Source organism: Papilio machaon, chromosome 29 (genome assembly GCF_912999745.1).
Source record: "Papilio machaon chromosome 29, ilPapMach1.1, whole genome shotgun sequence".
In the NCBI taxonomy this organism is placed as follows: Eukaryota; Metazoa; Arthropoda; class Insecta; order Lepidoptera; family Papilionidae; genus Papilio; species Papilio machaon.
In genome coordinates this window covers 3295324-3308993 of record NC_060014.1, presented here as the reverse complement: position 1 = coordinate 3308993, position 13670 = coordinate 3295324, and the positions used below count along the sequence as shown (strand labels likewise).

The window sequence follows — 13670 nt, the reverse complement described above, 5'->3', positions numbered from 1 at the left end:
GCTTAGAATCAGGAAACGGACATAGGATAATTTTTACCCCGTTTTCTATTTTTTATTCCGCGCGGACGGAGTCGCGGGTAAAAGCTAGTACTTTATATAATCGAACATATGTAATTTTGTTGATGAACCAAATAAATAAATAAAAATATATAATTTACAGCACCTAAGCAGCCAGTTGCTGTCCAACCGGCAGGACTTGGGGGTTTAGGGGGTCTCGGAGGAGTTGGGGGTCTCGGAGGAGTTGGGGGTCTCGGAGGAGTTGGTGGTCTCGGAGGAGTTGGGGGTTTGGGGGGTGTTGGAAGTCACATTGGCTTGGGAGGTCTGTCAACGCTACCGGGTACCAGTTCTCAAGATGACATGTTCTTACAACGCTCTTCTCTCGATCTACTAAATGGCACTGAGAAAGGTATTTTTTTAATTTATTTATATACTAGCTGTCTCCCGCGAATATGTCTGCGCGGCTAAAAAAACTTTTTATGTAGCCTATGTGTTCTTCCAGACTATGTTCTACATCTGTGACTAATTTCATCAAGATCTGTTGAATGTAAAATGTCTTTAGTGGATGTGAGATGAAAATCTAAAAAAAATTGTGAAAAGAACGAGTTCAAATCTCACTCCCAATAACTTTTTTTTCATAGCTATTTTTTTTTTTTTTTTGAGTATGTTCTAAAATAAGATGGTGTTACATAAATATTAGTCTAGTTTAAATTAAAATTTTTAAAATCTTTGTTTCATAATATTGTTAATAGATGGCGCTTTATCTATAAAAGCCTCAGTAAGTCAGTTTTGTCAGTTAAGTCAGTCAGTTAAATTATGGATGGGTTATTTTGACTTACTTAATGTGATTTTTTTTTTCAGGATTTGAAATGGATACAACAGAGGACTGCACTGAGGCGCCGTCGTTATATCCGGATAGTTTAGGTAAATATTGTTTATAGTTCGTTTTTGTATCTGGAACTTGCTTATTAGATATTTCTTATTAGCTTTTGTATTTGTTTTTTTTAATATTTATTGGAATAATTGTCGATTTAAATTTGAAAAAAAAAAAATATTTTTTTTAATTATAATATTTTTATGAATTAAAATGAAAATACTTTTTAATAAATAATTACAAACATAAAATTGTAATATTTTAATTTTAATGAAATAGTATTTTAATAAATTTATAAATAAATAAAATAATGTAAATGGATTAAATTAAATTGATTGATTATTATGTATTTTTATTCATAATTTACTTTATTATTTATTTTATCTTATGAAAAAATATATGTTTAATTATTTAAAAAAATTTATAAACTAGCTGTTGCCCGCGATGCTGTCTTCGCGGAATTAAAAAAAAAACTATAATTATCCTATGTCTTCTTCCTATGACTATGTTCTATATCTGTGACTAATTTCATCAAGATCTGTTGAACCGTTCTGGAGATACCTTCAAACATTATTAGTAAGATTAACCTGACTGGGTTTCTTGCTGGTTCTTCCCAGACTAAAGGTTTTTGTTCCGAACCAGTGGTAGAAATGTTTATATATATATATATATATATATATATATATATATATATATATATATATATATTATTATATTTAGTAATATTAAAATAACTATTTTAATGTATTAAATAAATAAATTATATAAAATATTACATTATTTTAATTATACGTAATAAATTCTATGATTATATGAATTCAGTATTTCTTTTATTATTCAAATTTAATTTATATGAATTTAAAATATTTAAAAAAAAACCGTTTTAACGAAATCATAGACCTAATATTTATCACTAATCCACAAAAAAAAAATGTGAGCCGTCATGGGACGCCTGGCAAATGTGAAACATCGTGTGTGTACAAGTAATAATAAAATATTAAATATTATTAAATTAAAAATAAAATATGTATATATATATGTGTATACCTCAGTATACCCGCGCCCCTCAGCGGCCCGTTGCCACGGCAAGCGTCGCCACGCCGACAATTCGGTTTACAAGTGAGCCTATAGATGTTTCATATCAAAAAAAAAATTACGGGTGTTTCATTTTAGCTTAAACATGTGTCAACACTTTAGCCGTACGCTAAAGCATTACAAGAAATTATGATTATTTGTATTCTTGAAATAAGGTGTTCAGTTTTAGTGATACATATTTAGGAGTAAAATATATTTTTTAATAACCCTTTTGACGTTCCATAATATGTATTATCGGTGGTCAAAGTGTTATCACTTATAATAATATATTATCTCTCATTTTTTTTTTAAATAAATCTAAATAATAACACATACTTATAAGCAAGAGTACAAAAGTTACCATTTTTTCTCTCGCTTATAAAGGTTTGTCTCATACAAGAGTTTCTCGCTTATGGAGGTTTCACACTGACCGGAATTTCTCGCTTATGGCGGTTTCTCTCTGACACGAGTTTCTCGCTTATGGAGGTCGTTGGCACCAGACAATGACTCTCGCTCAAAGAGGTTTTACTATATATTAGTACATTAACTAACCGATATGACCTTTGACTGTAAAATGCCTAGTTTTATGTTTTTCTTGTTTCTCATAGTTTATTAATATAATTTAACAGCATTCGGTGTGAAGAGTCCTACAAGTGAATTAGCCAAACTGGAACATCGCGGCAGTCACAGCGTACAACTCATGAAGGCTTCCTTGTACGCTGATATTGGTGGGTAGTTTTTATTTATTTACATTGTTAGATGTCATCAACAACAACATAAGTTGTAGGAATTGTCCTCTCTCAGTGAAATAGCACGACCTTACAGAAGACACGCCTCAACTACACTCTCATCTCTGTCTCACACAGGACTTGTTTTACTTCTCTTTTATTATAGGAGGAGGAGATGCATAGGAAGGTTAAATATTCTCTTTTTGTGCGTCTCCTTCGTCGATTGAGGGTAGGCAAGGCATCTGCAATTGTGAATGTCTATGGGCAGCGATCGCTTCGCCATTTCGGCGAATTAATGTGGCCGCTTGTTCGTTTGTCATCTTTTAAAAAAAAAGACACTAGCTGTCGTCCGTGACTTCGTCTTCGCGGAATTAAAAAAAAACTTAAATAGCCATGTGTTCTTCCAGACTGTGATGTACATTTATGTCAAATTGCAGCGAGATTCATTGAGCACTTCTGGAGATACCTTCCAACATCCATCCATCCATCTAAACATTCGCATTTATAATATTAGTGAGACGTAAAGATCAAATATATTTTAGGAATAGGGAGAAAACTGCTTTTTTTCACATTATAGATGTCGTTTGATTGACTTCGCTGAATAACAATGACTTCTGTCAATTTTCATTTGAAATACTCTAAAATCTTTGATAGATTGAGAATGACAGCTTTTCTCTACATTAACGATTAGTACAGTAGAATAAATCCAAGATGGTCGCTGTCACAAAATGGCGGACGATATTGTATTTTTTTAACTTTATTTTTACTTTACTAGTAAAGTAAAATTGAATCTGATAAAATAATATTTAGTTATGACAAAATACTAGGAAATTAATAACAAAAAAAAAATGAAAGTAAGAAGGAATTGTCTTTTAAAAAAAGCGAAATAGTTAACTAGAAATGTGATATTTTTAATTTCAGGTGACGCAGATGATGATATGTCTCAGACTACAGAAGATCAACTGGTGCCTTTAGGTGGTCTGGTGATGTCTCTACCTTCCATCACCCAGCAACCTTCACGTGATGAGCTGCCCATCATCAGCCAACCTACTGTAGCTACTGAAGGTATGACAACTGACACGTCACCTGGTGGAGATAAGTGGAACTAAATTAACTCACAAACGCCCTCTGTCAATGTCACTAGATATTTTTTTTTTGGACTGTAGCTGTCTTGTCTTTTGTATGTCATATTCTGAGCTGACATAAAGTTTGAATACTATTTTACTACTAGTTTTTGCACGCGACTTCGTCTGTGTACAATTAAAATGTAGTGAAGAAAAGTATATCATGTTTTTTCATCCATATACATATACCATTCTGGAGATACATTGTAACAAATGTCCATCCATACATCCAAACATTTGCATTTATAATATAAGTATGGATATAGTAAACAGTGATACTATAGAGCACGATATATATGACTGTATGAGCGATCTCACTCAGTTATTGTAAAAAAAAAAGAAAAAAAACTCACTGTTACATGTCATAGTACCAGTGTATGGACAAACCCGTAGTAGGTTTATAGACACTCATTATATAATGTATATAGTTTTACTCTGTTTAATTTTACTAATATTATAAATGCGAATGTTTGGATGTATGGATGGACGTTTGTTTGAAGATATCTCCGGAACAGTTAACCGGATCTTGATGAAATTTGTCACAGATGTAAAACATAGTCTAGTTATTAAATCTTTTTTTTAGTTCACGAGCTTAAACTAGTATAAATGAATTAAAATAAAATTGTAAGATTGAATCTTTAATTGAATGTTATTTCTTTTTTTCAGAAGCCATAATGAAACCTTTGATAGTACGACCGCAGAGTATTGTGTTGAAATATCACAGAAAGATTCCACCATTTAAGAAAACTATTGCAGGTATAAATTTTTTTATAACTACTAATAGGTTACTCAGAGGTTAAGCACTTGACTTGTAATCTGCAGGTCCTGAGTTCGAATCCCGCCATGTACCAATGTGTTTTTCTATTTACATATGTACATTTATCTGATGTTCTTACTGTGAAGTAAAACATTGTGATGCTGCACATATCTGAGAAGAAATTCAATAATATGTGTGAAGTCACTACACTTGACTGTGGTTGACTATGACATAGTCATCTCTAACTTAGTGTAGACTCTGAGACCCTTAGTGGAGACGTATAGTGAGCTGATGATGAATGAATACAATAAGAATTTAATTTGTAAGACGCATCGTGTAAATTTCGTTACATGAAAGAGAAGGAAGATGTGTAAGTTGGAGAGAAAGAGCGAGATAAATTATGCGAATTTTCTTTATGAAAATAGTGGTATAAAAATATATTATCTTTTACTTTTCAATGACAATGAAAGAGATAACGATATTTTTATACCTGAATACATGGACAGGCTATAAGTCATAGTTTTTTGTGCCGATTTGATTTTCAACATTTTAACGCTGAAGGTTACGTGTGATAGCGGTGGTGAGGAATCGAACTTAATACTAATTCGTTTTTTAAACCCACCTTTTGATGTTCATCATCATCAGCTCACTATACATCCCCACTGAGGGTCTCAGAGTCTTCCCTAAGTTAGAGATAACTATATCATAGTCAACAGACAAGTGTAGTGACTTGACATGCTCTCATGTCCACAATGTGCGAGGATTTTCGCAAACAAAATTGGCTACATAAGCCACATGCGAGCACACCAACGTCAAAACCGGAGCTGAAGACAGTCGCCGTGGCCTATATCGGCCGGGATTACATCATCATCTTCACACATATCATTGAATTTCATCTCAGATATGTGCAGCATCACAATGTTTTACTTCACAGTAAGAACGTCGGATAAATGTACATATGTAAATAGAAAAACATATTAGTACATGACGGGATTCGAACCCAGGACATGCAGATTACAGGTCAAGTGCTTAGCCTCTGAATCACCGACGCTCCATTGTTGTTATTAACAGTTAATTCTATATTATTGGTTCCTAACCATAGCTAGCTACCTGCCATCAGAAAATGTTGAAGTAGTAGTAGTTAGTAGTAGGGGCTCAGTTTTCCGCAACTCCACGATAAGCGCGTATTTTGCGTCAGAAAATGGTGAAAATCAATTAAGCACAAAATATCACAGCTTATAGCCTTTCCATGTATAGAATTCAATAGTTTACAGTTAAAATTAACAGTTAAATTAACTTTCAGGTCGTTTAGACGCATCATGTCTCGCTGACTTATCAATAAGTCGAGCTCGTCATTCACGTGTTGGCTTTGGTCCTCGCAACACACTCGCATACGTCACAACGTATGATGCTGTATCTAATCTGCCTAAATGTAAGTAGATATAAAGGTTTTATATAACTAGCTGTAGCCAGCGACTTTGTGCGGAATTTAAAAAAAAAACTTAATATGTAACCTATATGTACTTTTAGATTATGTTTTATGTTACCAAATTTCATTAAGATCTATTAAGTCGTTCTGGAGATAACTTCAAATAAACATTATCCATCCATTTATTCATCCATCTAAATTTTTTTTAATTTTTCTGTCATAAGAACCTTCTCCTGACAATAACACAGCAAAAAAAAAGTGAAATAGGTCCAGCCATTCAAGTGATGGCGTGACCAAGGGATATAGGGATTCATTTATATGTATCTATATATATTTATATATGTATCAATGAATATATAATACATATATATCTTATATACAAAATTCTCGTGTCACAGTTTTCGTTCCCGTACTCCTCCGAAACGGCTTGACCTATTCTCATGAAATTTTGTGAACATATTTAGTAGGTCTGAGAATCAGACAACATCTATTTTTCATTTTTTTTTAACTGCGCGCGTACAGAGTCGCGGGCGACAGCTAGTAATATATATAAATAGAAGTTATCGAAGACTAAATTTTTTGTTTATTTCTTAACAATATTCTAGAGTTTATTATTTTTTTAGTTATATTAGTTATAGTCTAATCGAGAATATGAAAATCCTGACCCGTGAGTGTTTCAATCGTTGTTTATTAATATAACTTTCTAAATTATATTTCAGTAACGGAATGGACAGAATTAGGTAACTATGTGCTCGGACGCAGTGAAAATGATTGGAGTGAATCTGTAGTAACTAGACTGGCTATTGGCCGCGAGTCTCCTTATATAGAGGTATGTGGCGCCATCTATTTGATTTACAGATAACGCCTGAGAACGCCATCTATTGAGTTAATTACAAACTATGTTTATTTTTTGTCTGTACAATATGTACTCTTTCATACTACCTCTTATCAGCTGTTATAGTTGAATTCACTTCTTACGTATATCCTCTTCCATACAATTTATCCATACTTTCAGCCATCCACATACATTTTAATCACCTTTGTATTAATATTTTAATTTCTTATATTATAATTTTCAATTTTCACCACCAGGAGGCGCTGCCGCGACAAATGGAAAGTTTGCTAGAGCTCAGTCGTGCGGTGGACGTCGAAGAGGGCGGATGTCCACGTCTCGAGCTCTCCACTCAACCGGAGACAAGACGGAGACTGTTGGCTAAGTTCTTGGAACATGCAAAGGTACATCAAGTAGAATAATCTATCTATTTTTAGAGAATTGTTAGTCAAGATCATCTCGAGCGTATTGCGCGCTAAAGTTCCCAAAACCAAGTGACAGATAGCTGTAGTGAGGCGACGTAAGCGTTGATATTTGACATGTCTAGTGCTGCGCCGATACACCGGCACAGTGTTGATTTTTGTCTCTAACAGTTCGGCCATCCTGCATTTCCTTCGTCCTCGAAGGAGTATTGATCCTTGCTGCATCGTTTTACACGCTGTCCCAAGCGCCATGAAGATCCAGAACACATCCAAGAAAAAGGACCTAAAAGCAAATCAGCCCCGTAGGCAGAAAATATAGCCCCGTAGGCAAACATATAGCCCCGTAGGCAGACATACAGCCCCGTAGGCAAAACATATAGCCCCGTAGGCAAACATATAGCCCCGTAGGCACAACTTAGCCCCGTAGGCAAAACATATAGCCCCGTAGGCAAAACATATAGCCCCGTAGGCAAAACATATAGCCCCGTAGGCAAAACATATAGCCCCGTAGGCACAACTTAGCCCCGTAGGCACAACTTAGCCCCGTAGGCAAAACATATAGCCCCGTAGGCAAAACACAGCCCGGAGGCAAACATATAGCCCCGTAGGCAAACATATAGCCCCGTAGGCACAACTTAGCCCCGTAGGCACAACTTAGCCCCGTAGGCAAAACATATAGCACATTTTGTATCAACCATGTATCTGAAATAAAACTAATAATAATTGTTATTAAACATACGCCCGGAGGCTAAACATACGCCCCATAGGCAATCTTTGATTTTCTTTTATCAATCATGTGTCTGAAATAAAAGTTTTATTAATCATACGCCCCATAGGCAAAACATACGCCCGGAGGCAACATATACGCCCTGAGGCTAAACATACGCCCCATAGGCAATCTTTGATTTTCTTTTATCAATCATGTGTCTGAAATAAAAGTTTTCATTATTATTATTTTTACTACCATGTCAAATACCTGGCATTCCGCGCACCCTGTACTCCATGACATCTATACATCAAGACTCTCCACAGGTTCGCGGCCTCGGCCTGCTCGCGACAGGCACTTCACGAGCGTACTACTCGCGACGGGTGCTCCACAAGCGCCGTTGCTCGCGACAGGCGCTCCACAAGCGCCACTGCTAACGACAGGCACTTTACAAGCGCACTGCTCACCACACGCGTTTCACTGGTGCGCCGATTGTAAACAGGCACCGCTCAGGCGCGCTGATTGTAGACAGGCACCGCTCAGGCGCGCTGATTGTAGACAGGCACCGCTCAGGCGCGCTGATTGTAGACAGGCACCGCTCAGGCGCGCTGATTGTAGACAGGCACCGCTCAGGCGCGCTGATTGTAGACAGGCACCGCTCAGGCGCGCTGATTGTAGACAGGCACCGCTCAGGCGCGCTGATTGTAGACAGGCACCGCTCAGGCGCGCTGATTGTAGACAGGCACCGCTCAGGCGCGCTGATTGTAGACAGGCACCGCTCAGGCGCGCTGATTGTAGACAGGCACCGCTCAGGCGCGCTGATTGTAGACAGGCACCGCTCAGGCGCGCTGATTGTAGACAGGCACCGCTCAGGCGCGCTGATTGTAGACAGGCACCGCTCAGGCGCGCTGATTGTAGGCAGGCACCGCTCAGGCGCGCTGATTGTAGACAGGCACCGCTCAGGCGCGCTGATTGTAGACAGGCACCGCTCAGGCGCGCTGATTGTAGACAGGCACCGCTCAGGCGCGCTGATTGTAGACAGGCACCGCTCAGGCGCGCTGATTGTAGGCAGGCACCGCTCAGGCGCGCTGATTGTAGACAGGCACCGCTCAGGCGCGCTGATTGTAGACAGGCACCGCTCAGGCGCGCTGATTGTAGACAGGCATTTTCACAAACGCGCTGATCTCGACACGCGCTTCAATGGCGCGCTGCTCGCGACACGCGCTTCAATGGCACGCTGCTCGCGACACGCGCTTCAATGGCGCGCTGCTCTCGACACGCGCTTCAATGGCGCGCTGCTCGCGACACGCGCTTCAATGGCGCGCTGCTCGCGACACGCGCTTCAATGGCACGCTGCTCGCGACACGCGCTTCAATGGCGCGCTGCTCTCGACACGCGCTTCAATGGCGCGCTGCTCGCGACACGCGCTTCGATCGCGCGCTGCTCGCGACACGCGCTTCAATCGCGCGCTGCTCGCGACACGCGCTTCAATGGCGCGCTGCTCTCCACACGCGCTTCAATCGCGCGCTGCTCTCGACACGCGCTTCAATCGCGCGCTGCTCGCGACACGCGCTTCGATCGCGCGCTGCTCGCGACACGCGCTTCAATCGCGCGCTTCTCGCGATATGCGCAGGTTCGGACCCTTAGGCGGTAACTCGATCTACACGATTTCTCTTGTCATCTCAAACACCAAGTATCTTTATGGATCTATAACATTCATCACATGACCATGTAGGGCAAGCATGTCATGACATACCAAACAATAAAATCAAGTTTTAATTCAGAAGTATCCTGGTGACACACAAATTAAAATAAACTGAACTTAGAAAGGACATCAATGACTTAAGACATAATGATATCCATCTGACTCAGGTAATGGCTTTAATTTTATCACAACTCTGCTTTACCAGACCCTCACTAATAAACTGATCTATATTCTCAATTTCAGTTGTTAGGAAAATTCTTTAAATTAATTGAAAAACCTGATCTTGTCTTATTAAACATCAACACTAAAAATATAATAAATGTTGGTTTGATCTTACCGCAGTACAAATTGAATAAGTATCCATGCCAGGACATCCGGCAGCTTATACCAATAATGGCTTGAACAATCATGCTATCTGTCATATTACATGACATGTGACATGCCAATCCCAAGTTTGTCATAATAAAATTTTACTGAATCCTCACCCTTTGGTTTAACTCAATTGGCATGTTCCTTAGTCTGAACTACTGTTCTTAACAAATGGAAACACTTGAATTAAATTTGTCATCAACTGACATAATGAATACATGGGGTCCTCCATTCATATTTTGGCAAAGTTATCTTTGCCATGCAATTGCATTGTAACATCTTTTCATGCATATTTGTCACAACTTCAAAATTATATTCCACATAATACACCACTGACTTGTATTTTAGTTTTTGTACCAACTCCTTTAATACCTCAATTTGACTGTCTTTTCTCTTTATTCCTCTTTGTGTGTCTTAAAATACAGAAAAGTATTTTTAATTATCCTGTTAAATTATAACATAACCTGTAGTCTTTAAAAGTACTGTCTTAAAGCCAACAGTATATTTAAATATTCTACACAAAACTTTTATCTATTAACCAAATTATAATCTTAATATTAAAATGTATGAGTCATATTATTTTACACACCACTTTTGTGTCTCAACATAAATCATACCTTGTTTTAAAATGAAAGGTACTTTTATTTAAATATTTTACACATAACTTTTGTGTCTTGACAAACCATAAAACCAAACATACAACCAAACCTTTAAATCAAACATTAAAATAGAAATAAACACAACAAATCTTGATTTTGTGTTTTCAAGCCAATGGTCTTTTCATGGTCTGTTAATAAAACAATTTTCGTAATGTGACTTTATGATCGTATGATTACAGACTTTAGGAAAATGTTTTTAAGTCTTTTAGAAATCACCAAATTAAAAAATCAGTAAATACTTTGGTACAGATAATTAGAAACAAGGAACAATCTCACCAAATATGAAGATTTTCACGCTGGTGTGCGTTTTAAGTTTACCATTTACTCGTAGTTCTCAATATCCTTACAAATTTTAAAAATCTTACTCTCCGGTAAACAATACGATTCTTTTATGCAACAAAATCACTTTGTGAGTTTGGGTAATATCCCTCTTCTGAACTTTTAGAGAATTGTTAGTCAAGATCATCTCGAGCGTATTGCGCGCTAAAGTTCCCAAAACCAAGTGACAGATAGCTGTAGTGAGGCGACGTAAGCGTTGATATTTGACATGTCTAGTGCTGCGCCGATACACCGGCACAGTGTTGATTTTTGTCTCTAACACTATATATATATAAAAGAAAGATGTGTTAGTTACACTATTTATAACTCAAGAACAGCTGAATCGATTTGACTGAAAATTGGTGGGCAGGTAGCTTAGAACCAGGAAACAGACATAGGATCATTTTTACCCCGTTTTCTATTTTTTATTTCGCTCGGACGGAGTCGCGGGTAAAAGCTAGTATATATATAAAAGAAAGTCGTGTTAGTTACACTATTTATAACTCAATATCGGTCGAACTGATTTAGCTGAAAATTGATGGGGAGGTAGCTTAGAACTAGGAGACGGACATAGGAACTTTTTTTATCTTGTGTGCATTTTTTTATTCCACGCGGACGGAGTCGCGGGTAAAAGCTAGTATCACATATTAATACAAGATGAACCTGGATAAGCGAGAGTCCAAGGGATCGCGATATTTTTCTCGCTTATAGAGGTTTCTTTCTAACCCTAGTTTTATTAAAAATATATTTTTTGTTATATAATTCCAGTGTGAAGTCAGCAACACATATAGACTACAGGTTTGGAAATTATGCGACGCGCTTTGGGGAGCAGATCTGGATAATGGCGGTGAGTTTTTATTATTAGTTATTTTTTTGTCTTAAGATATTAAAATAAATGTTTTTTTTTTGTTAGAAATTTCAAGCATTAATTTGCTGTATACCAGAAATCATATCTTTAAATCGTATTTACTCATAAAAGTTACAATATGTTTAGACAGAGTAGGTGTTATACAGAGTATATCTACCCTTCCTTTACATTCAAACCCCCCACCAAATTTACATTTTCATTCATTTACATAAAAAAGGGGTGAGAAGGCGAAGTAGACTAGAATTAAATCTCTGAGACACTTAACTTTTTTTTGTTTTTTCGTAAAAATAATATTCTAATTTTTTTCGTCTGTAAAGTGTCTTTTTTGTTCTTTTCGTAAAAAATCTATTTTGTTTTTAGTCTGTAAAGTGTCTTTTGTTCATTTCGTAAAAAATCTATTTTTTTAGCCTCTAAAGTGTCTTTTTTGTTCTTTTCGTAAAAAATCTATTTTGTTTTTAGTCTGTAAAGTGTCTTTTGTTCATTTCGTAAAAAAATCTATTTTTTTTAGCCTCTAAAGTGTCTTTTTTGTTCTTTTCGTAAAAAATCTATTTTGTTTTTAGTCTGTAAAGTGTCTTTTGTTCATTTCGTAAAAAAATCTATTTTTTTTAGCCTCTAAAGTGTCTTTTTTGTTCTTTTCGTAAAAAATCTATTTTGTTTTTAGTCTGTAAAGTGTCTTTTGTTCATATCGTAAAAAATCTATTTTTTTTTAGCCTCTAAAGTGTCTTTTTTGTTCTTTTCGTAAAAAATCTATTTTGTTTTTAGTCTGTAAAGTGTCTTTTGTTCATATCGTAAAAAAATCTAATTTTTTTTAGTCTGTAAAGTGTCTTTTTTGTTCATTTCGTAAAACAAAATCTATTTTTTTCGTCTGTAAAGTGTCTTTTTTTTCTTTTCGTAAAAAATATATATTCTATTTATTTTTCCACGTGTTTTTTTTCAGGTGTTCCCGGTACAGATGTGCCTTCAATAGTTTATAGACATAAACAGTTTCTGAGCTGGTTACAAGATGCAGCCTCTGATGTTACTCAGCAGGAATTGAAGATGTCAGTCTCACCTGATCCTTTAGATGGTGAGTGATTTAAAAAAAACAAGAGTTGTGCCATTTATCGTAGGTTTTTGAAATCAAAATCTCTGTATAAAACATATCGTCATAATAAAACAGAGATTATATGTTTTAAACGCAGAGTTTTTGGTCTCATAAACCCACGGTTAATCGACTCTTAATACCTTTTAAAGACAACTTACATCTTTGAAATCAGGTGATTTTTAGTCGCTAAGCGATTTACGCAATACTATGTTAGAGGTATACAAATACCAGTCGCCGACATTTTGTTGGTCGCTCGCTACCTGTTTGTCAATATTGTCTTGAGAAATGTTATTTTATCACCCCTAGATATTTTACTTTAGCATCCCCAACTCTATCCGTGATGTTTTGTGATTTTATTTGAGGCTCTTTCCTTCACGAATTCAAAAAAAAAAAACATTTTAAACACCAATTCTATTCCCATTATAAATAATAATTTCCTAATCTACTTTATAATCTAGTAAAATGGTTAAAAAAAAAAATCTTGGTCCTTCGAGCAGGATTAGTTATTTTCGTCCTTCGTACTTTTTTTAATATTACAATATGGCAAACGAGCAAGCGACCACATGAATTTGCCGAAATAGCGAAGCGACCACTGCCCATAGACATTCGCAATTACAGATGCGTTCCCTACCCTCAATAGACGAAGGAGGAGACGCACAAAAAGAGAATATTTAACCTTCCTATGCATCTCCTCCTCCTATAATAAAAGAGAAGTAAAACAAGT

At 36.5% G+C, this 13670-nt stretch overlaps 1 protein-coding gene across 1 annotated transcript in view; it reads left to right on the top strand.

Moving 5' to 3' along the window:
* Nucleotides 1-13670, top strand: part of LOC106708915 — a 48845-nt gene that overhangs the window by 25853 nt on the left and 9322 nt on the right. Inside the window, exons 28-37 of the mRNA XM_045685229.1 lie at nt 161-406; nt 859-921; nt 2575-2673; nt 3595-3738; nt 4464-4553; nt 5858-5986; nt 6703-6812; nt 7076-7219; nt 11763-11841; nt 12800-12928. Coding sequence (XP_045541185.1) covers nt 161-406; nt 859-921; nt 2575-2673; nt 3595-3738; nt 4464-4553; nt 5858-5986; nt 6703-6812; nt 7076-7219; nt 11763-11841; nt 12800-12928 — 1233 coding nt within the window. The remainder of the gene's footprint in view (nt 1-160; nt 407-858; nt 922-2574; nt 2674-3594; nt 3739-4463; nt 4554-5857; nt 5987-6702; nt 6813-7075; nt 7220-11762; nt 11842-12799; nt 12929-13670) is intronic.